At 31.4% G+C, this 22893-nt stretch overlaps 1 protein-coding gene across 3 annotated transcripts; it reads right to left on the minus strand.

Annotated features, from left to right (window-relative positions):
* Positions 1–990: 990 nt before the first annotated feature.
* On the minus strand, positions 991–18452 carry LOC114181890 (glutathione reductase, cytosolic). 3 transcript variants are annotated; one of them, XM_028068536.1, is made up of 17 exons: positions 18266–18452; positions 17809–17980; positions 17375–17439; positions 15075–15144; positions 12050–12121; positions 11515–11718; positions 9248–9321; positions 9087–9170; positions 5000–5087; positions 4818–4899; positions 3620–3693; positions 2967–3074; positions 2775–2839; positions 2538–2651; positions 1928–2027; positions 1628–1681; positions 991–1329 (listed from the first exon to the last, which is right to left on the minus strand). In XM_028068536.1, the coding sequence occupies exons 2-17, from the start codon at positions 17953–17955 to the stop codon at positions 1234–1236; spliced, it is 1497 nt and encodes a 498-aa protein (XP_027924337.1). In that variant the 5' UTR covers positions 17956–17980; positions 18266–18452; the 3' UTR covers positions 991–1233. The 3 variants fall into 3 exon arrangements, with proteins under 3 accessions (XP_027924337.1, XP_027924334.1, XP_027924336.1); XM_028068533.1 differs by having other exon boundaries at positions 17375–17442; XM_028068535.1 differs by lacking the exon at positions 18266–18452 and adding an exon at positions 18129–18227 and having other exon boundaries at positions 17375–17442.
* Positions 18453–22893: the final 4441 nt, after the last annotated feature.

Consider the following 22893-nt stretch of genomic DNA (forward strand, 5'->3'; position numbering starts at 1 on the left):
CTCTGGATTTCATTTTGTACTACTGTTGATATCTTTACTATATCTTGTATTGGCATCATGGTGTGTCTTGTTTTCTCTTTAGTACCTTGGATACTTGTAAGAGTGACGTTATACTCTGAAATTTTGCTCTTCATATTATAATGTATGACGTATCGTTTAAGTAATTTTATTTATTAAATGAGACGTTGATACTATGCGGATAAACGTCTTATTATGTCATTTTAGAGAGGAAAAGAAAATGGAAAAAAAAATTAACCTCTATACGTTAAGCTTAGCTCATGAACTATGTGTATAAGTTAATTTCTTGCTAAAAAATTTAATTTTTAACTTTTATATAAACTGATTTTTTCTCAAAAAAGTATTATTTTCTTAAAAAAAATTTCTCATTAAAAATACTTAATAGATCAATTTCCTCCAAAATTATAATTTTAATATGTACTGTTTATGTTAACGATTATCTTATTGCGATACTTATTTTATTGTTTAAATAACATATCTCTCTCTATATATATCTATATATATATATATATATATATATCTCGGTATTGGTTTATTTGATTTTTTTTATATTATACTATTTTGTAAACATTCATATTAATTAACGTAATGAATGTATTTTATTTACATCAAAGTAATATTTTGTTTTTTTTTTATTTTGAATTTCACCAGAAATATTTTCTGAAAGAAAAATAAAATATAATGTAAGATGAACAGTAGAATTAATTAAAATGATTGATACGTGAATAAAAAAAGTACATAATTAAAAATTAATTTAAAAACTAAAATTATAAAAATCATTGTGAAAACTCAGATTAATTGAAAAATTATTTGTCAATAAAACAAATTAAAAATATTATTATTATTTCATGTCATACAGAATAACAAGAAATCGAGTTTTGCTGTATTAAGTAGTACAGTCCCAATGATCATTTTATTCATATTGCAATGCTTAACAGATCGATATTAAATTTAAAAGTCAAACAAAATTAATTAAAATTCAAGGGACTAAAAATATATTCCACTCTAAATATATTTTGTCATTCACTGCATCAAACGCGTCCTAATTTATTTAACATTGTTACATAATGAACCAAACTGTTTCCACTATGGAATGTGAAATAGAATGGATATTTGACAAATAGAAAGGCCATTTTATAGAAAGGTCACCAAAGGAAGTAATTTGCAGCTTTACACTACCCATCAAACACAAATTATTTTCACTAAAGAAGACTCTTACAAATTGGTCTTGGGTTTGCCACTTCCAGTTACGCGCCGCGTCACTGTCCGCATGGTTACAAATTCTTCTGCCGCCGATGGGTGTATTCCCACCTAAATTAAACAGTCAGGTGAAGCAATCAGAAACTATAACAGTATAAACAGAGTCAATAAGACAGAGAGAGAAAACATCGTATAAAACTCTGTCTACTGCTATTTGCAGCTATCTAACATTATAATTCCTAAATAACCATTATAACCACACTGTATTTTCCAACACCGCCAAAATTTTGTCATTCTTGAGCTCATCATTGAATATGAGCTCATTCCAGATGTTATTGAATCATTTCCCATCCAGTAAAAATAACCCACCACTGCCCTCAGAAGGCACGAAGAAAAACTGTGAACTTACCGTGCTATCAAACTGTTCCTTGGTAGCTCCACACTTCAATGCAATAGCAATACCCTGTTGATAACCAATATTATTAAACCAAATTTATTAAGGAAATGATGTATCATGAAATTGGAAAATTGATAGTGCTCTTGAGAGGATATCTAAAATGTTTAAAAACTTTTCAGATACTGCTGCAACAACGATGCAGTAAAAGGAAATTATAACCGTTTGTTTCTAAACAACAGACATCATTATGAAAACAAATACACCAAACTTGCAATTTTATATCTGACTACCAGAGTGAAACCATTAGGATACCTGTATAATTTCAGGTGCATCAGGTCCACACATTGAGGCTCCAAGAACCTTATCGGTCTCGGCATCAACAATAAGCTTCATGACAGTTTTTTCTTGTCGCCTATTTGAAAAATGTTATAAGTATAGAAATAAGGAATTGATCTTATATCATAAAAAAATCTATATTATATATGTATTATTAGGAAGGATTTTATTTATTCCCATTTTTCTCAATATAAATAAAGCACATATACTATCTCAAAAAACTTACGGTTTCAGCTCAATGTTTTTATCTTTCCTAAAGTTTAACAAAATATGAGCAAATAATCTAGATAAGAAAGTTATGTTGCAACATACATAACTAATACTCGGTCCAACTAATACTTAGTAGTCATTATAATGGAGGCTAACATAGATCCAGATTACCAGTAACGTCCCTCTTTTAGAATCCAAAACAATGATTTGCAATGGAGTAAATAAATAAATAAAAAATGCTGAAAGGATTTAAACTATGCGTAATAAATAATATTTTCTACAGAAACTTTGTTCTGATCCAAGTTGTCATGAATTCTGCAAGTAGTTGGCTTGAAATAAAGGTAAAGTGGGTGAAAATTCAAGTCCCTACACTTACCCAGAGATGGTGTTTTTCATAGGATTGAAGGTCGATGTAAAAATCAACAGATCACCTTTGGTTTGCTCTATTGCCTGCTCCTCACTGAGACCAACTACAGAAAGTGGTGGAATGCTGCAGAACCATGAAAAGAAAAAACAAAATGGTTAGAGATAAAATTGGGAAGGAGATATACCATCATAAATTAACATTCAAAATAGTTAACCACTCAGTTTTAAAATGCAAAAGAAACTACACCTAAACACTGCACATGCAATATTACTGTAGTCTGGCTTGCTTGCTTGCCCATTAAATACTGTTTTCTGCAAAACAAATTCATGTTAGACAACAATAAATAAGAGCACCATTAGACCAACCAATAGCTGACTGCACCAACTCAGAACAGATAATAAATACGTATGCTTATCCACAAACTATTTAAATACTTACTGCAAAGCACGATGCCTCCATCAAGGCCACGGGTGTAAGATTCATTCTGTTTGTGACATCACCCACAGCCCATATACTAGGTATGCTTGTGCGTGAATACTCATCCACCTAAACCACAAAGGAACGCAGAACATTTAAAACTATGAGAGTCATAATCATTCTCTAGCTCTTAAAACAATTGTTCAATTCAATATCCAGTCATCAACAAAAGCGTTTAAGATGATATAACCTTAAATATCAATTTACTCAGACATCTATATTCCTACTCACAAAGTAACTGATAAGAGAATGCTTCAATAAACAGAAGATTTTGACTGCTAAATAGTACTTTCCTTCACTTATTCAAAGGCATGTAAACATCCTACAGCTTTAACTTCTACTTGGAAGGGATTAGTTATACAAATTCCTTTATACTTTAGAATTTATTGGAGTTCTCTAATCAATGACTCGGCACACCAGTCGAAACAACTACATTATGGCATTTGCAGATTGTTATTCAAGTAGAAAAAGTCTTATGTTTGTATCTATATAACCAGAGACCAATATACTATAGAATCAAAATGGATCCACCTATAATACAGATCCTGAAATGAGAATAACTTGTTCTGGCTAGACTTCAAGGAATCAGGCAATTAAAGGAGAGTTATGTCAACCTTTATTGCTCCAGCTTTGTCAACCTCAACACCTACAGCTTCTAAATTCAACCTCTTAGAATTAGGAGCCCTCCCTGCAGCAACAGAAAAATAGTAAAGAAGAATATATTTTCAAGAAATATATTCATGATAAATATCTTTTTTAAATATATAAAATTTTGGATTTACTATGAATAATTTAAATTATGATACAAGGTTATTTTAAATATTGACAACTTTTAAGACAAACATAAACATTTAGTTTACACAGAGATAAAAGAGGGTAGATTGAAAAAGATAAACAGTTAAGAAAAGAAGATAAAGTATAATAATAAAGATGAAGAGGATTTTGAGATGGTAGCGAGTTGCAGAAAAAATGAATCAAATACATATCCAAGTGTGTGTGTGTGTGTGTGTGTGAATCAAATACATATCCAACATGACAAGTCAAGAACAGGTTGGATTTCTTTCTGTTGGCCAATGTTTTTGTGGAATATTAATTAAAACTATCATAGTGAATTAAATTTGAAGACATGTTGATGGGTTGTCCAGTCATAATTTTTTACTGATATTCTTGTATTGTCTAGTTCCTATTAATTAATTAGTTAGTTCTGTTTCTTTAATGGTTAGGAGTTGTAGCTTCAGAGAAGTACTAACATAATTAATCTTCATGACCTTGTACTTGAGTTTTCAGCATATTATTAATTTATATGTTGAATTTTAGGTATTGTGGCTCCAACTAAAGCAATCTCCAAAGAGGTCACAATTAAGATGACTTTACAGCTTGAAACATATGACATGTGTGCTTCCTAACTACATATTATAAAAGGGTTAAATAAGTTTCTAATACCTTCAAAAATCAGTACCTCCAAAATGTTTTCAATACTCAACATTTAATAATGCTAATCTTATGCAGATAAGTTAATCTGTTTTCGAATTCATAGTGTTGATACGTTAGTTTTGATAGTGTCACATGCTAGCATATATGCAATAATCAGAGTAGGATGATTACATTTCAACACTCCAAGTTCAAGAAAAATAAAGTTACTACCAGAACCAAATTAACATATTTATTAAATGTTTAAAGTTTTGGAGATAAAAATTTCAATATCAGACAATTTTGGAAGTATAAAAAACTTATTTAACCCCGTTATAAATAGCATTCATGTGTGTCTAAGATACACAACATTGAGATATTTCTTCTCAGTAGTATCCTTACCAGTGGCAAATAGTACAACATCTGCAATCAGTTCCTCACCGTGATCTGTAATAACTTTAATTCCATTTTCTGTTTTGATCAACTAAAAAAACGAAATTTGTTAAATTAGCTAAAAGCCCCCAGCTAAAAAAATTGAAAAAGAAGTTCTACAAATGTGAGCTACAAACCCCAAAAGGATATACCTGAGTCAAATTGGTCCTTGGGTGTAAATTAATTCCCCTGCCTTCAAGATTTCTTGCAACTACAGCTCTCATTTCATCATCAAAACCTCTGCAATAGCATAATTCAGCAGGGAGTAATGTATACTACAGACAGAAAAATTGATGCTAACAAAAACTAAGGAAAAATGCAACCTATTAATAGCTAGTGGTATAGCAAATATTGTATAATTGACAAGCCTTCTTGCAACCACTACCACACATACATGGAACAAATAAACTAGCACTTCCACTGCTGAAAGCAACAATGTTTCAGAAATAAATCATTAAATCGTAAGTTTTAAGTGGGGTGAGCGTGGATTTTTGGATATTTTGCCAACAATTTCTGTGAAGGATAGCATTTTCAGGATCAAAGAAATAAAAGGCAAACTGATTCACCAACACGTGGAGAAATCCATGCAAGCTTCACTGTAATTAACTTTACTAACCAAAAAGCTGGATAGCATTAAGTAGAAAATAATGAAAGAAACTTTAAAATAAACTTATAAAAATTAACATAAACTTAATGAGTGAGAGCATTATACTCACGAAAGAATAAATACATTTGCAAGAACAATACTGAAGTATGAAACTGTGTACTGACTCTAATTTTTCCAATAGTACGTTGACTCCCACAATTGTCAATGGCATATCATTAACCACCATTAATTTTCCTACAGATATGAATCTCATCAAAACAGACTGACTCGACAAGGTAAATTTTATGTAAATGATTATAACTTGATTTTCTGAATTCAAATACATGTTGGAGATGAAACCTATGTGCTACTAACGACCTAAGTTAAATTTCTATTACGAAAACCAGTTCTAAGAAAACAACATCCCTGTATGTTTCTTATTTTCAAAATCAGAAAATAAAAATACTTTTTTGGTAAGACTAGTTTTGGAAAATTGTTTTCAAAACTAATATCTCTTAAATTTTTAAAACCAAAGTATCAGAATATCTCTAACTTGCCTTGATTTTCTAATTTCAATTTTCTATCACTCGTTCGTTCTTATACATATACATCTCCTGGTACTACTCTCTAAATATTATTTTATCAAACAGTTTTTACATCCTGAAAAACAAAAACGATATCACACAACCCTATCTCTTCTCTTCTCTTTATTCTCCTTCAATTTCATCTGCGATCAGAACAACCTAAACATATTCCGTTCTCATCAATGTATCCCCATATCTTACTACTTCCACCATGTTGATATGGCGGGACTCAGATTCATAATGAGAGTTTAGCATTCTCAAGAATGCAATATTCCTTTTTTCGTCACAACTCACAAGAATTCCCTGACTAGGATTTTTCACATTTTTCAACTCGACAAAATTTGAGAGTTAGGGATAGTTAAGTCTTTGTACATCAAAACTCAGAACTCAAATATGTTAAGAACAACATTACACTTTGTTTTGATGATAACAAATAAGATTAAGTTTGGAAGTAATAAAAGATTAAATAAGATACCATGAAGTAAAAAAATATACATTGGAATTAAAACAACTTAGGTAATATGAACTTATATAGACAAGAACAACAGACCATCTAATGTCTTTACAATCTATAGAAATCTTTCATGAACAGTTTTATCTAGCATCCAATGCTCTGTTACTGGAAACATTTTAATTTCATCTGAGACCAGTGTAAAATAAACTGAATATTCAGCAAGGATCGAATTTATTTGCTTCTAAGATATGAAGATCACTAGATTGGTTTCAAAGATAAAAAGATTGTCTATGCTACATATACTTGTCTAAAGCCTATAAAAGACAAATGACAATAACCATAACACTAAGGATGACAAAAATACTCGTGCTCGCGGATATCCGTGGATAAAATCCGTAGCGGATAATTGATACCCACGGTAGCGAATATTTTAATATCGTTCAAAAACGGATCGGGTACAGTTATCATATTATACATACCTGCAGGTATCCGTTATCCGCAAAAAAATTAAAATTAAAATTTAATATATATTTTATTAAGTTAAATTTAATTAAAATTTAATAAATATTCTATTAGATTAAATTTAATTAAAATTAAAATTATATTTAATTTAATTTATATTTTCTTTTTGTAGTTTTATTTAAATTTTATTTTAAAAATTTATAAAATATCTTTTATTAAATATCTTCGAGTATCCACCGGTAACAGAGGAGGGTATCAAGGGAGGGTAACGGGTAGATTGTTCTGTTGCGGGTAGGCACTATCCATGCCCATAGTGACCCGTTGCCATCCCTACATAAGAAACAATTGTTCAAGCAAAAAAGAGTCTTCAAATCATCCAAACACTCATACAATAGTATAAGCTATGACCTTTTGTCAGACCTAGCATTTGAGAGAAATCAATTGCAATACCCCCCACCTAGTAAAGTTTAAATCTCTAAATTCAATATCCTTTCTACTTGAATAATTCCTGTTGTTATCCAACAAATATCTTTGTTTGTAACCAAGAGTGATAACCAAAGAATACTTATGAAAGCTGGAATTGACCTAGTATCAAAGAATACTTGGTGTTCTAGCATTTGAGAGAACACAATTGCAGCATCTTTTACCCAATGAAGTTATAACTCTGTTGTCTCTACGAGAGTTGTTCCCATAGTTATCCTTAAACAGCTTTGTTTGTAGCCAGTACTAGTACCTAAAGAATAATCGTGAAAACCAAAAGTGGCTTAGCGTGAAAAAATAATTAACGTTTTTAATCTCATATAGGAGATTAAAAGGGTTTGTCAAAGAGTGACATTATGTACTCGTGTAACTCATAAGTGACAAGGAAAAATACTCATTGTAATGAATTTCATTATAATGAATTAAAAGAGTCTTTTAAAGGACTGAATTAAGGTGGGTGAATCAATATAAAGAGTTTTTTCTATACTTCTATTATACTTGTAGACTGTCTTTTGAAAGTATAGATGCTTGTCTACCAATTGCTAATAGTTTGTAAACACCATTCAACCTCCCCCTTCTAGAGTTAATATATGCATCCAAGATTTTCCTTGGAATGATGTCTCTAAATAAAGCACGTGAATTATTGAATACAACATTTAATAGAATTTCTTGAAATATATTTAGGAATAGCTTGAAAAATCAAATGCTAGTTGTAAAAAAGCAAGGAAATGATACAACAAAACATTCCACAATCCAAATACCTAAGAAGTGTGTATACTACGAAATTAACTTCTATGCATCAAACAATACTACTATTAGACAGATGAAATGTTAGACATTCAAATTTCTGCAACAAAAAGAGATATCTTATTTTCCGTAATAACTATCATCAAAATAAATCAAGGCTTCTAAACATTTTCTATCTATGACAAATTCTTATTGTTCTGTTCCCGTCCTTTCAGGTATCTTCCCTTCTTTCCATTTTTCCCTCTATATCATTTTCCACTTCCTTATGATTCAGAAGTAACCCATAATTATTGAACTCAATTTTAATGTACGCAGTTCTAATACAATATTGTATGTTATAGAAAACCCATTACATTAGGATGATGAAATTATAATTGTCAAACCATTCATAAATATACCAAGCTGTCAAATTTTAGAATTTATCTTATTTTCAATCACAATATAATTATTTGAGAAAAGAGATAATTAAATAGGGAGGGAGATATATGATTTGGTACGGATTGGGTTAGGGAAATATCTTGCAAATATTTCACATTATTAGACTTCATTTGATTTCCTATGATTGTTTCTCTTCATTAAAAATAAGAATAATCTTGTGTACACACAAAATTCATAATATTCCTTCTCATTTTCTCTCTTCTCAACATGGTGGCAAAGTAGTACCATCCTCCGTGACCTATTATGGCACTAATTCTTTCAACATTTGTATTACCAATACTAAGTAAAGACCACTTCTGTTTGCTAAGTGTTTCAAGTAATGTCGAGGTTAAGGAAAAAAATGTTTCCACACCAGTTAAATATATGTCTACATTGATTTGCTAATGTTAAAACTTAAAAAGCAAACAAGGGGAAAAATACACATATCGAGAAGGCTCCATTATGACCACTAAAAACTAAAACACGAAATAAGTATATGAAAGCCAAACCTTAGCAGAAGTTCCTTTCTGAAAACTAAATCAACTTCAGAACCCATCCCACGCCATATAGATGCAAATTCCACTGCAATATAACTGAAAAATGGAACATAAAGTAACCACCTGAGATACCAAGTAGTTTAACTAAAAACATAAAAAAGATAAAGACACACCCTCCTCCAAGAACCACAGCTCTTTTAGGAAGATCCTCTAAACTTAGTGCCTCGTCAGATGTTATACCCAATTCCTGCACAATAAGAATGTGAATGTCAATAATGAAGAAGAAGCATTTCTCGGAGATGAGTGAGGGATAGTGGAACAACTTAAAATTCATCAATCAAAACCATTCTGTCCCCAACTGTATTGTCATGAAATTTGAGACAAAATTAGTAACTCAATTTCCGTTACTTACTAACTTTCGGCTAAATGAACAAAGACATAGATGTGGCTTCTAGGAATGTCTTGTGCTCTCTCAAGCAAGCCATGACAATGGGCACACTATGTTTTGTGCAAATTTTAAATTTTAAATGTAGTGATGTTTTTAATTGGGCTTAAGTATGTTTAGAAGAGGCCCAAACAAGCTGAACTCTAACTAGGACTTAATTATGGCCAAGGATCTACAGATACATTGGTGCCCCTTACTTGAAGACAAATAAACTTTGCTTAAGAGAGAGTATAACTCTTTTATGAGAGGGAACTATTGATTCTCATCAACAATTCATGATCCTTGTGTTGGATCCTCGTTGACTCATTAATCATTATTGATTGTAACGCCTTTCATCTTCAACCTTCTTCATTTTCATCTTCTATGTGTTCTTAATGACGGATTTGTTATTGCGGTGGACTATCTGTTCTTGTGAAATCTAGGCATCAGGTTGCATCAGAGTCCCTTCGTATGTCCAATCTGTAATTGTTGGAGAAGTCGTCTAAGCCAGGGAATTTTGCATGCAGCTGTTGACACGATTATTCAACTTCATTTGATCTAACAATTGTATCCTGCTGCTTGTTTCTTCTCCATGAGATCAAATTTCTAGGCAGAAAATAAAAAGAAAAAAGGAGCCAACAAGTGGAAGTGATACTATTACAGCTACCCAAACATCTAAAAGAACAAGCAGTGACAGGATCTACAGAAAAGAAGCAAGTACTAGTCCAAGAAAATGTGAGGATGATAATTCAAAGGAGAGATCATGTTTAATTTTTGAAGAGCCCGAGAGAGAAGGAGAAGGATATGCTTTCACTTAAGCAAAACAAGGAAGCTGGGGGTTGAGAAAGAGGATTACAGACTTCTTTTACGGTTGCATTGTGTTTTTATCATTTTGTTGTTTTGAACTCCTGGATGAGTTTGTTAGGTATTTATGATGTTTTTCTTGTTTTAAAATCATGAACGAATTTTTAAGAAGTTGCTCATTGTGATGGATAAGAAGAGGCTATCCTTCACTTCATGATAACAAAGAAGAAAAGTATTATGTTGGACATGAGGAAGAGGCCAGAAACTCCTGGATGAGTTTGTTAGGTATTTATGAAATTATGATGTTGTTTTTCTTGTTTTAAAATCATGAATGAGTTTGTTAGGAGTTGCTCATTGTGATGGATAAGAAGAGGCTATCCTTCACTTCATGATAACAAAGAAGAAAAGTATTACGTTGGGCATAAGGAAGAGGCCAGAGAATTTATTTTATGTTGTATTATGTTTTTATCGTTTTGTTAGGAGTTGGTTATTGTGAACTCAAGAAACTTCTCGTGTTTTCTAGGAAAGTAAACCATTATTATTGGTGTCTAAGGTTCCTTAGTTTATACATTTATTATTTGCTTAGTTTTTTATTTATGTTTTTTAGTTTTATTTATTTACATCTGTAAAATAAGATGAAAAAGGATTTTGGGATTAATCTCCCTTTTGTAAACCCTACACAAAGGATAGTTTATTTATAATGATAATGGACCAAACCTAGAAATACATAATGGGCTGAGCCCAACTACTAAACAAAATATATCATCTAACAACATCTAATTTTTAGTATTAGCTAACTTTTTTAGTTTTTTAATTTATCTTTACTGATTTTTGATTTTATTTATATCAACACTTCTTTTAGTACTTTTACATATATTACATATTCTATTTATCCACCAATTGTCACCATGCCCCCCACCATGCGTATATGATGGATTTTTGACTTTCTTACCATCCACCAACAACAACACTCATGGTCATTAGTCCGGTTAAGCTAGTTTACTTGGATTGAACTATAACATCCAAGTACTTGATCTAACTATAACACACTATATAATTCTAACATCTTACAATTCAGTCACTATTTCTCCTCTCTTTCCTACCGTAATCTTGTTGTAATTCTTAAGATACATTAAAAATACTTACTCATAAAAGGAACAATCGTGTCAGTAGGATCATTTTGCAATAATATTTCAAAACAAGCAAACTCACCTGTCCTGGAATATTTGGACGTTGAGCCCTGCTACCAGTTGCAATTAATATGTGCTTAGCAGTATAGGACAGTTTTGTCCCATCCAATTGTGTCACCTCAACCTCATTCGGACCAACTATCTTTCCCTCGCCTTCAAATAATTTAACCCCCGCATTGGATAACAGCCTCTTGTAAATTCCATTTAATCTGTTTATTTCATCTGTCTGCCGTTTGACAAAAACAAAAGTTATTGAACAGCCAACAACACCCATAAAAACAACAACAAAGTTTTACCTTGCTAGGTGAGGACCATTACATTGATCACAAAAACACCATTCGACATGGTTAAAAACTAATACTAAATAAGCTGTTTTCGGCTTTACTATAAGCAAACTAGTAGGAGGACATGCACGTAATGTTTATAACAAAAACATCTAGAAAATCAAAGGCAATCCAAAGTATATCTTTAAGGAAGGGATACGAATCTGATTTTAAAAATCTAGACAAAATAACAGAACTTTATATCATTAAACATAAAATAAAATCACGAAATACCTTCTTTTGCAAGAGCTTCTTCCAATTGAAGTCAACCTTCTCATTCAATTCCCACCCATAATTCCTGGCATCCTGTCAAAGATCAATCATACATTTTAGTAAAATGTATACAGAAGATGATGTAAGAAACACCAATAATATTTTAATAATTATGAACCTGCATGAATTAAAAACATAAAGGGAAAACCAATACACTATCTCATAAATATAGTATTATTTTTCATAACATATTTGATGAAAATTGAAGCAATCCTAATGTAACTACATAACATCAGATATGATTACATATAAATCCAACACTTACTGACTACTGCAAGACACAATAAATACATATGTTTATGTAGCCCTCCCTCAAGTTGTAGAATATAAATTGTGTACTCCAAACTTGGAACTTACAAATTCAATTCGAGATCCCTAGGATTTAGTACAAATATAAGTTAATTATTTGAGCTGACAAACTCAGTAGTGATCTCCTTGGGAAGCAGCTTCTCTTTCACAGAATGGCAATGTTATCTCATGAAACATTGGATTAGAGGTAATGAAAAGGGCTGCCTGATTATCACAATACAATTTCATTGGCTGTATTTCACAGAACTATAGTTTTTAAAGAAGTTGTTTGATCCACAAAGTTAATGGAACGGGTTTAGGGACACCCTTTCGTATTTCCTATTTATAAATGCATAGCCCTATGTGCTCCACACACATTATGAATTCAGTCTATGCCTTTCTCTCTTTTATTTTAACATGGTACCTAGAGCTAGGCTTAATCCTTGACCCCTTGGTGAACCCACTGTTCACCAATGCTAATTCTTTTTTTTCCTGAAGTTGTTCCTTTTTAATTTCCGGCATTGTTCTTAGGTTTTTTCCAATTATTGTTTTTTGCCACTACCCAGTTTGGTCCCACCACGCGGTTGTTACCTCGCCATTGTTATTTGGTCATGGTTGCCATCATCCAAGCCAGGCACCCACCACACCGCAAAGATCGTAGCAATCAAAGTTGTGACACGCATGCATGCTGCCACTCTAACCCTCATCGTCACTGCCACTTCTCGCCACACATGGCAGTGCGTTTGGCCTCCTCTCGGGCTGCAACCACCAACGTTAGACTCGTATCTACATCCTCTTTCTAGATTTGTAACTTTCATCTTGATAGAAGTTCGTGGGAATTTTTCACTTCTTTTTAGGGTTGTTTCTCTATCCTGATAATTATTTTTTGTCTCTACAGTTATCCATGGCCTCTTTTGCTGCTCCTACATATGATTCACCCATCTATATCAATTATGTCAATGTGCATCCGTCCATTGACAAATTAGATGGAACTAAATATGATACTTGTGCATCAAACACTAGACTTTGGCTTAAGAGTTAGGATTGTGTTGATCGTCTTAATCAAAGTGTGCCCACTATTGCTAAAATGAGCTTTCTCGTTGCTTGAAAATTGATGCTCAATTATGCATTGTACATAAGTCTACAATTCATTTATCATCAAAAATATTATTTTGCACTTATGAGACATGTTTACAAGTTTGGAAACAGACAACACGGTTTTACACGAATGATACTCAATGTCTTTACGGTGTTTGTTAAAATATCCTAAATAACTTTTCTGACATTAATGAGTTATCACCTCCTGCCTTCACTCCTTCCCAAAAGCTAGAGCAACGATAGTTCTTCAAGTTGTTGGCTATACATGGACTTCCTGATGATTATTCACACATTTGTGATCAAATTTTGGGATCCCTAGTTGTGCCTACCTTTAATTTCACTTGTTCCACCCTATTGCGTGTGCCAGGTAAGTCAACCATTGAAATACCTTCTTCAGTCACCTTTAATGACTCTTTTGCATCAATATCTTGGCGAGTTGATCATAATCACACTTGCAACCTAGACAAAGACGTCACAAGTGTGAAAATTGTCACAAGCTCGACCACAAAATTGATTGGTATTATGCCTTACATGGTCATCCTTCTCGATCTATTATGGTTGCCTAAGCTGGCTCCCTTGCAACCATCTGATTAGGGTCCCACCTCATTTAATAATTCATGACAACATGCTATCTTCAACAAATTTCTCAAGCTTTTTCCACCACTCTTAATTGTTTGATGACACTTCATTTATATCTTTCTCTAAATGATTGTGATATCCCTGAACAAGGAACCATAGTTCCACAAAATCTGACAGGCAGAGATAGTTTTTGCCATTGAGTTTCTCTGAAGTTATGGTTGGAGTTCCAGAAATGGACAAAATAGGCCGGAATGAACCATGTTTCCGGAATAGTGAAAAAACTAAACTTTAGAGAGAAAAGTAGAAATCAAACCCACTTTTCCAAACAAAGAGAAGAAAGGTGAGGCAGTTTTTTCCTTTGGAACCAGCTGAAAAGAGTCACACTTGACAAGGCGGACATACTTCCGGTTCATCGGAAAAGCCACCTCAAAGTTGCCACTGGCAGAAGTAGGACAGTGGCAGGTAGCGGCTGACAATGGTAGCTGTGTTTGTGTGCGTGAAAAAAGTCAAAAAAGGTACATTACGATTGCAGGAGTGTATACTGTTGCAGTTGCCCAAACAGCTACAGCAAGAACAGAAAAAGGAAATGGACAACTAAAACCACAATATTATAAAATACATATATATGATATAGACTTATTTTTCAAGCTAATATTTCGAGCCATCTAAAATACACTAAAAAACTGATTTTTTTTATTTCTGCTGATTTACCAAAATTTATCAAATTATGATAACAAATTTCAATGTAATAACTGAAAAACCCTTTTTCCTAAGCTTAAACAAACAAGCGTTGACTTATTCCTTTTAGAGATATGAAAGAAAAAAATCTTTTCCCGAAAATTGTGTTTCAATTGGAGGAAAGTGTCTTGGAAAGGTAAAAAAGAAAAATATTGTTGCAAGATCTAGTGTACAAGTAGAGCTCAAGGCAACAGCTACAGAGAGCAAAAAATTGCAACAATCGTGTTATGTACCTAATAACTAATATAGGTTAATATCAATTGATTTAAAAACAAATCCTTACCTCGAGTTCACCTCCAAACGATGCTCCATAGACCAAAATCTTTTTGGGAACACAACCACGAATAACACACCTTCAAAATAAAATAAAAAATTATAAGCATTTTCATCAAAAACAATAGTTGAAGGAATACCAAAGGCCGTTGAGGAGAGAGCTAAAGAATGAAATACAGGATTTAGAGCAAACGTGCCTCTATTACACAATTATCTTTTTCAAGTAAGTTCATTATATTAGAACGTTGATTTGAACATAACTAAACATCACCCAACCACCTTGTGAGGTGAGGGTTGTTCCCCCCACTTGTATATTCTTTTCAAACTGCCTCTCCAGCCGAGCTGTGACTTATGTTCCAATACATCCTCTTCACACCCAACACTATTAGGCTTGGTGTGTGGATAACCCTTTCTAAAGAATTTACAATAGACTCTAATATCATATTAGATGTGAATTTAGGTCTAGCTCAATGCTACAAAATTGGTTTGTAAGATAGGGGTTATCCCTGCTTACATTCTTTTTAGGGTCTATCTCTAATCAATTCGTGACTTGGGTTATTCCTAATACATCATAATTAAATTAAAATATTCAGAAAAAGCAGGAAATTTATAAAAATGCAAACAAACCAGCACACCACACAGAAAGAATACAAAAGTTGAAGAAACCAGACTTTTAATTTTTGATATATCATAAAAATGTTTGAGTTACAGCACAAAGAGAGAGTCAGGATATGCTTCCCCAGAATGTGGATGACCATTCAACCCTACGTCAGGTTAGCTACATGGACCAATCAATACCATAATGCTGTATCAAAAAACAAATTGCAATAGAATCAACTAAAGCAAGATTTTCCTTCTATGTTTCTCCAAATTCTTTTATAGAAGACTTTTAGATCCAAAAATCAAATGCTGTTCATTGCACTTTGCAGTCAGTTGGACAAAGTGATTTGTAGTACACATGGTATAAATAACTTGCTACATAATTTCATTCCCAATTTCCACCGATTTTGCAAGTGGTAAAAATGAGTTCATAATATTGCTCCTTTTATATTTTAAAGCTCACAAGTCATAATTTACATCCTATCAAGTATCATAAGCCCTTAAACCAAATTAAAAAAAAATAAAGGTTCTCTGTCATGACAAGAACGGAATGAAATACTGACATCAGTTTGCTTGTATAGAAATTGAGTCACCATAAATGGTTTCCCTTTAGCTGAAAGTACATAAATGCTTTTATTATCTAGTATGCACCATCTTGCAAGGTACAGGGGTGGTTTTATTATCTAACATTCAAAATATTTTCCCGAAGTTAATTTCATCAGTCTGGAGAGAGTGGAGACAATTAAGGTAAAATAGAACTACAACAGTAAGATGGACTGGGTTTAGCTAGAGTTGGAGAAGGCTGTTACATGAGACAATATAATTGTAAGTTAAGTAACAAAATACCCCCTAAATAGATCAAATTGTGGAAGATTATCTATAATGATATTCCTAGTCTTTTCCCTTACTAAATTATGTAGCTAAGCCAATATTACGATTTATATAGTACAGTGTAATCAGTGACAGATGGCAGAATATGGTGGATTTGGAATGCCAAACTTCCACCTTATAAACATGTCATCACGGCTATGGTGTCATCATAGCAGTCCACTCTACACAAAATTGCCTATGGAGGCATAAAATCCACCGAGCCACATTGCTATGGCACCATACTTAAATGCTAATACAATCTTCACAATCAAGGAGAAAAACTGAACAAGTAAGCACACACAAATTTATTTAGCAAACCTGGGAACAAAATTTCATTTAAGAAAAAATAAAATGAGAAAAATCTCCTGGAAAGCTATAAAGGGTAGAATAATAAGATATACAAGAGCAATGTGAATGTTTGATCTAGCAAAAGGCAATTCCATATGCACATTACGTAAAAGATTTGACAGATACACATCAAATTAGAATTTAGTTGAATAGAAAAATTGAGGCATCTGATTACAGTAACAAACTTGCAAGCAGCTGTTAACACAAGCAAAGCATTTAACATGCTTGAGAACAAATGTTTCATAAGAACTAAAATGACCAAGTCATTATCTTAATACCAATCGCATAAAAGTTGGTAAGCAAAGTAGCGTAAAATGTATGAAGAATTTGAAACCCATCTCTAAGTGGAGAGTTGTCTTCAAGCATACACCAGTTGTTTTTACCCACAGGGTAATTAACAAGGAATGTCTCCATCATGTAAAAAGAAAGATAGAAAAGTGACTGAAGAAAATAATCAATAGAAAGGAAAGACATGTCAAATTTATGACTTACGTTCCACCAACTCCTCCAATTGTTTCTGAGCTAATGGGATTAAACGGAAGCTCACAAATTCCCACCTTCTGAGACAGAATGCAGAATATTAAACATAAGGCAACAAATAAACAAGTAAAATACGTCAGTGAATAACACTCAAAAACGATAGATTAACTAAGTCAATAAGAAAAGTGAGTCCTTCCGTACTAGTTACATTTTAATATTTTGGCATTAAAATATACACAACTCGTCCTTATAAGAATTAGGACTTCGAAAACGATCTTCTAAAGCTATTCAAACATTTAAAAAATCTCATTACACTCCAAAAATCAAGAAAAGCTTCAATAACTCAGATCCTCAAGAGCAAAGCTGTTTACACAGATTAAACATCTTTAGCAATATAATTACATAACATCATGAGCTAACTGTTAAGCGCCAACACAGTTAAAAACCTTAGCTCCGTAATTCGATGAAAATCTAGCAGCACGAACGCCACCACTTCCAGCCCCAATAATAAACAAGTCGAAGTCAAAATTCGTCCCTTGTTCTACACCTGGAACCGATTCAGCCTCACCGTCGATAAGCATCTTCCTAGCCATCGCAATCGAACAAATTGAACTAAATCTGCACCAACAACATCACAACCGCAAAATGTCAAATCAGTTCAGAAATCAAACTCTGAAAACACTGTTAGTTAACAGGAAAGAATAAGGTAAAGTCCAGCACGCAACCAACAACAAAACAATCAACACAGAAACAACGAGATCATTACATTCGCCACTTCACACAGCAAAAAAACAACAGAAGAACTGACAGAAGAATAACAGCAAAAAAATTGTTGCAGATTTCAGTGAATTCTTGATTTATTTCCTCCGTATCCTTTCCCCGAGAAATGAAATGGAAAATTACCTGCGTCGTCGTAATAGGAGAGTAACAACTAGGTTTGTGAATGAAGAAACAAAACAGAACACGACTATGCAGAGAGTATATATACTAAAGAGAAACAAGAAAAAATTGCGTTTGCATGTGCGTATGATATGTGAGATAATGCAGTAATATTTTGAATTACAAGGTGTCGTGTCTAAGGAGCCGACATGGATTAGTCCAAACCCTTTTTTAAATCTATTTTTCGTCTCTAATACGAAACTCTTGCATTTCTTCCGACAAAATAGTTGTTTTGTAGCAACTTTTTTTCCTTTTCATATTATTACTTCAAATACATATTTAATTCATGTAAAACCATTCCTTTAGACTAATTATATAATTAAAATTTTGAAAATAAAAAGCCACCTGTTTCGAATTGTTTAGAAGTAGCACTTCTTTGGGTAAGAGAATTCTTTTAAATGATTAAAACTAGAATTTTTACCGTGCAACCTGCGGGATGAATGAGTTTTGGTTTTTTTAGTATACGAAAAAAAATTAAGAAGTTAAAAATAGATATTAATATAAATGATAAATATTTAAAATAGGAGATATAAATTTTATCATGTTTATAAATGAATGTACAATTTTGAACATCTATTATCATAACAATACTAATTGTAGTCATTTTCAATATAAAGTTTTAATTTTTTGAACATTGATATATGTACCTGATATGAATATTTATACAAAATATTTTATGGTTTAGAAAATCATTATAATCTGTAATATAAAACTAATATAACTTTATTAAATTTAAAATTCGATTAAAACAAAATGCAATACAATAATTGACACATAACTAAAATAGTATAAGATTAAATTTTATACCTCTTATTAAAGATTTTCAAACATTTATTTGTAAACTTTGTAGATGTAGTGCTTACATTTTAATCTTCATCCATAATTAGTATTTTCACTCCAATCTTCTTATTTATTTTACTCTAAAAATTGTTACATATAGTTGTCATTGAGTGAATATGGAACAAGAAAGATAAAGTTCAACTCTAAAGAAAGTTTGTCCATGACTTTTGTTATATGTTCTAAGTAATACAACCACCTTTCACGTAATTAAATTAAATATTAATATAATTAAAATTCACTTCTCAATAAAAAGTTAATATAATAAAAAGTTAATATAATTAAAATTCAATTGTAATATATCAAAAAATATTTCAATTAAAAATTAATACAATTACAATTTTTCAATTTTACAACCACAATTTTGTATAAAACAAAAACATAATAATGTTTAGTATTTCTTAATTATAACGTTAATATTTACTATTTTTGTTATTTATTAATTATAACATTACTATTTATTATTTATTATAAAAAGAAATTTATATTAATGTTATCTGTGAAGATCGATAAGAAATTGCTTTTTTATATGTTTTCCCTCTTTTATTTTATTTTATTTTAATTCTTTTCATATTTTCATATTTTATTGCATTAATTATTTTCATATATTATATATTAATTATATTTGTGAAGACTAATAAAAAATTGCTTCTTTTGATTTATTTTTCTTCTTTTATTTTATTTTAATTCTTTTCGTATTTCCATATTTATTATTAAACAAAAGCAGATATAAATCATTTCAAAATTATATAATAATATTTCGTGTTTGAAACAAAATATTATATTTAAAAATTACACAATATAAAATAAAGTACTAAAAAGTTAAATTAAATATTAAATTATGTAATTAAATATTAATGAGAGTTTAAATACCTTCTTTTTCACCAAAATCAGTGTTAAAATAAAATCATTAATTGTTCTACAAACTCGGAAAAAACTACAATTATAAAAGAAAAACCCTAAAATTTATCATATTATGAAAAAAAAATCAGCAAAAAATAAGAATATGAGGTTGTCATCCCTCTGAATGCTCATTCACAACTAATGTCTCCTATGATGCACATATATGATACGTGTATCGAATACGACACATATCCGATATGTCGATACGTTTATTTTCAAAATAATAGAATACGATACGTGATAGATACGTGATATATGAATATTAAAAAGTGTAACCATAATTCTAACAAACATAATAAATATATGATTGTTAATGTGTGAATCCAAATTTACTAATTAGAGGCCAATTATTTTGGTAGCCAAAACGTGATTGTTAATGTTAGTGACCAATTTTAAAACCAATTCACAATTGAAACTATTTTAATTATCAATTTAGAGACCAATTATAATTTTTTGGAACTATTTTAGTTGTCAATTTTGTCACTATTTAGTGACTAATTATCTTTTGTCACTAAAATTAATCATTATTCAAATATTTTATTATAGTGTACTACGACTTTATAAATTAGATACTTCATTGATAAGTATCATTAAAGTATCCTAAAGTATCAGACACGATACGTGTCAAACACGGATACATTTCCTAATGCTTGATGTAAACTTTCCCAGAGTTTAGAAGTAAACCTAAGGTCCCTATTAGATATAATACTTGTTAGAATTTCATGCAACCTCACAATTTCTCTTATGTATTCAATTAATTTCTCCAATGAATACCTATGTTAATGGGTAAGAAGTGAGCATACTTTGTTAACCTATCCACGATAACCTATATGGAATCAAATTTTTTAACAATTTGTGGCAAGCCAACTAGAAAATTCATTGTTATACTACCCTTTTTCCATTCAAGTATATCTAAGGATTGTAGCATTCCTACTGGCTTTTGGTGTTCTATCTTAGGTTTTTCACAAACTAGACATGTTGCTACATATTGTACCACTTCATTTTTCATTTTGGGCAACCAAAACATTTTGTTGAGACCTTGATACATTTTTGTTATGCTAGGGTGTTTACTTAATTCGCTCTTATATGGTAGTTCTGGAATCATTTTCTCAATTTCCTCATTATAAGGTACACACATCCTATCCTTAAATCTCAAAATTCATGTCCTATCTATGCCAAAATTTTCTTCATTCTTTTGACCTATCAACTTATTTTTCTTTTGAATGAGTTCATCACTTTCTTGTGCCTCATGGATTTGATTCTGTAAGTTACTAGCGATCTGAATGAAGTTTAATTGTATTATATCATGACTTACTATGATAGACAAATTCACGTCTCTAAACTTTTCCATAAAACTCATTTCTTGAATCATCAATAAGTATACATGTAAAGATGTTCTGCTTAAAGTGTCTGCCACTATATTTGCCTTCCTTGGATGGTAATGTATTTCAAAACCATAACCTTTCAAAAATTTCATTCATCTCCTTTGTCTCATATTTAACTTATTTTGATTAAATAAATATCTGAGACTCTTATGATCACTAAAAACTTTGAACTTACCACCATAGACATAATGTTTCCATATCTTAATCCCATTTTCTCATGTGCTCTTAGTTGTCTAGAAGCATACACCACTACCCTTCTATCTTGCATAGGAACACATCTTAATCCCATTTTGGAAGCATCACAAAATATCATAGAGTACCTCGTAGGATAAGGTAATGCTAGAATAAGAGAAGTGGTTAATCTTTTCTTGAGTTCTTGAAAACCATTATCACATTTTTTTGTCCATACAAAAGTTTGACCATTTTTGGTGAATTGAGTTAAAGGCATAACTATTTTAGAAAATCCCTTAATGAATCTTATATAATATCCTGTCAAACCAAGAAAACTACAAATCTTAGTCACTAGTTTTTGTCGTTCCCATTGTAAAACTGTTTCTACTTTGGTTGGATCCACTAATACTCCTTCTTTGGAAACCACGTCCTAAGAATTTCACTTCCTCTAACTAAAATTCACACTCAAACAATTTAGCATACGATTGCTTTTCTTTCAAGATCTACAAGACAATCCGAAGGTGCTCCTCATACTCCTCAAAAGTCTTAGAATAAATAAGAATGTCATCTATAGAAATTACAAATTGATATAAAAATAGACAAAAAAATTATATTCATATAATCCATAAATATTGCAGAAGCATTCATCACGCTGAAAGGCATCACTTGATACTCATAATGACCATACCTAGTTCTGAATGCAATTTTATGTATGTCTTCTACGTTTACTCTAATTTGGTGATATTCTAGCCTTTTCGAAAATACAAAAGTTCCTTTCAATTGCTTTGTCAAGTCATCTATTCTAGGAAGAAGATATTTATTCTTTATGCTAAATTATTTTATGCTAAATTATTTAATTGACGGTAGTCTACACATAACCTAAAACTTCCATCTTTCATCTTAACTAACAAAATTGGTGCTCCCCAAGGTGACACACTAGGACGAATGAATTCTTTTTCAATTAACTTTTTTTAATTGTTTCTTAGGTTCTACTAATTGAAAGGGTGACAAATTATATGGTGCTATAGATATTGGTCCAGTTACAAGCATCAAATCTATTGAAAATTTAATTTCTCCGTTGGGTGGTAAACCAGGAATATTATTGGGAAATATCTCAAGAAAATTGTGAACAATTGCTATACTTTTCAAATCAACTTCCTCTTTTATTTTCTTAGAAGATAATAACAATTACCATTGAATTTCATGCCTTAAAGGCTCACTTTATGAGTTGTTAGGTGATTTCAAAAGATTCCTAGAGTTTGGAAATATTACTGATTTATCAGCACAATTCAAAAG

Source organism: Vigna unguiculata, chromosome 4 (genome assembly GCF_004118075.2).
Source record: "Vigna unguiculata cultivar IT97K-499-35 chromosome 4, ASM411807v1, whole genome shotgun sequence".
Taxonomy (NCBI): Eukaryota; Viridiplantae; Streptophyta; class Magnoliopsida; order Fabales; family Fabaceae; genus Vigna; species Vigna unguiculata.

Bases quoted from the DNA above. Each gene is read 5' to 3' on its own strand.
- LOC114181890 (XM_028068533.1), bottom strand. From the start codon at position 17,955: ATGGCTAGGAAGATGCTTATCGACGGTGAGGCTGAATCGGTTCCAGGT. The intron at 9,322-11,514 runs GTGAGTTTGCTT...CTTATTGTGCAG, and splicing joins GTCCAAATATTCCAGGACAG to GAATTGGGTATAACATCTGA. The intron at 4,900-4,999 runs GTATATCCTTTT...TCGTTTTTTTAG, and splicing joins CAAGGACCAATTTGACTCAG to TTGATCAAAACAGAAAATGG.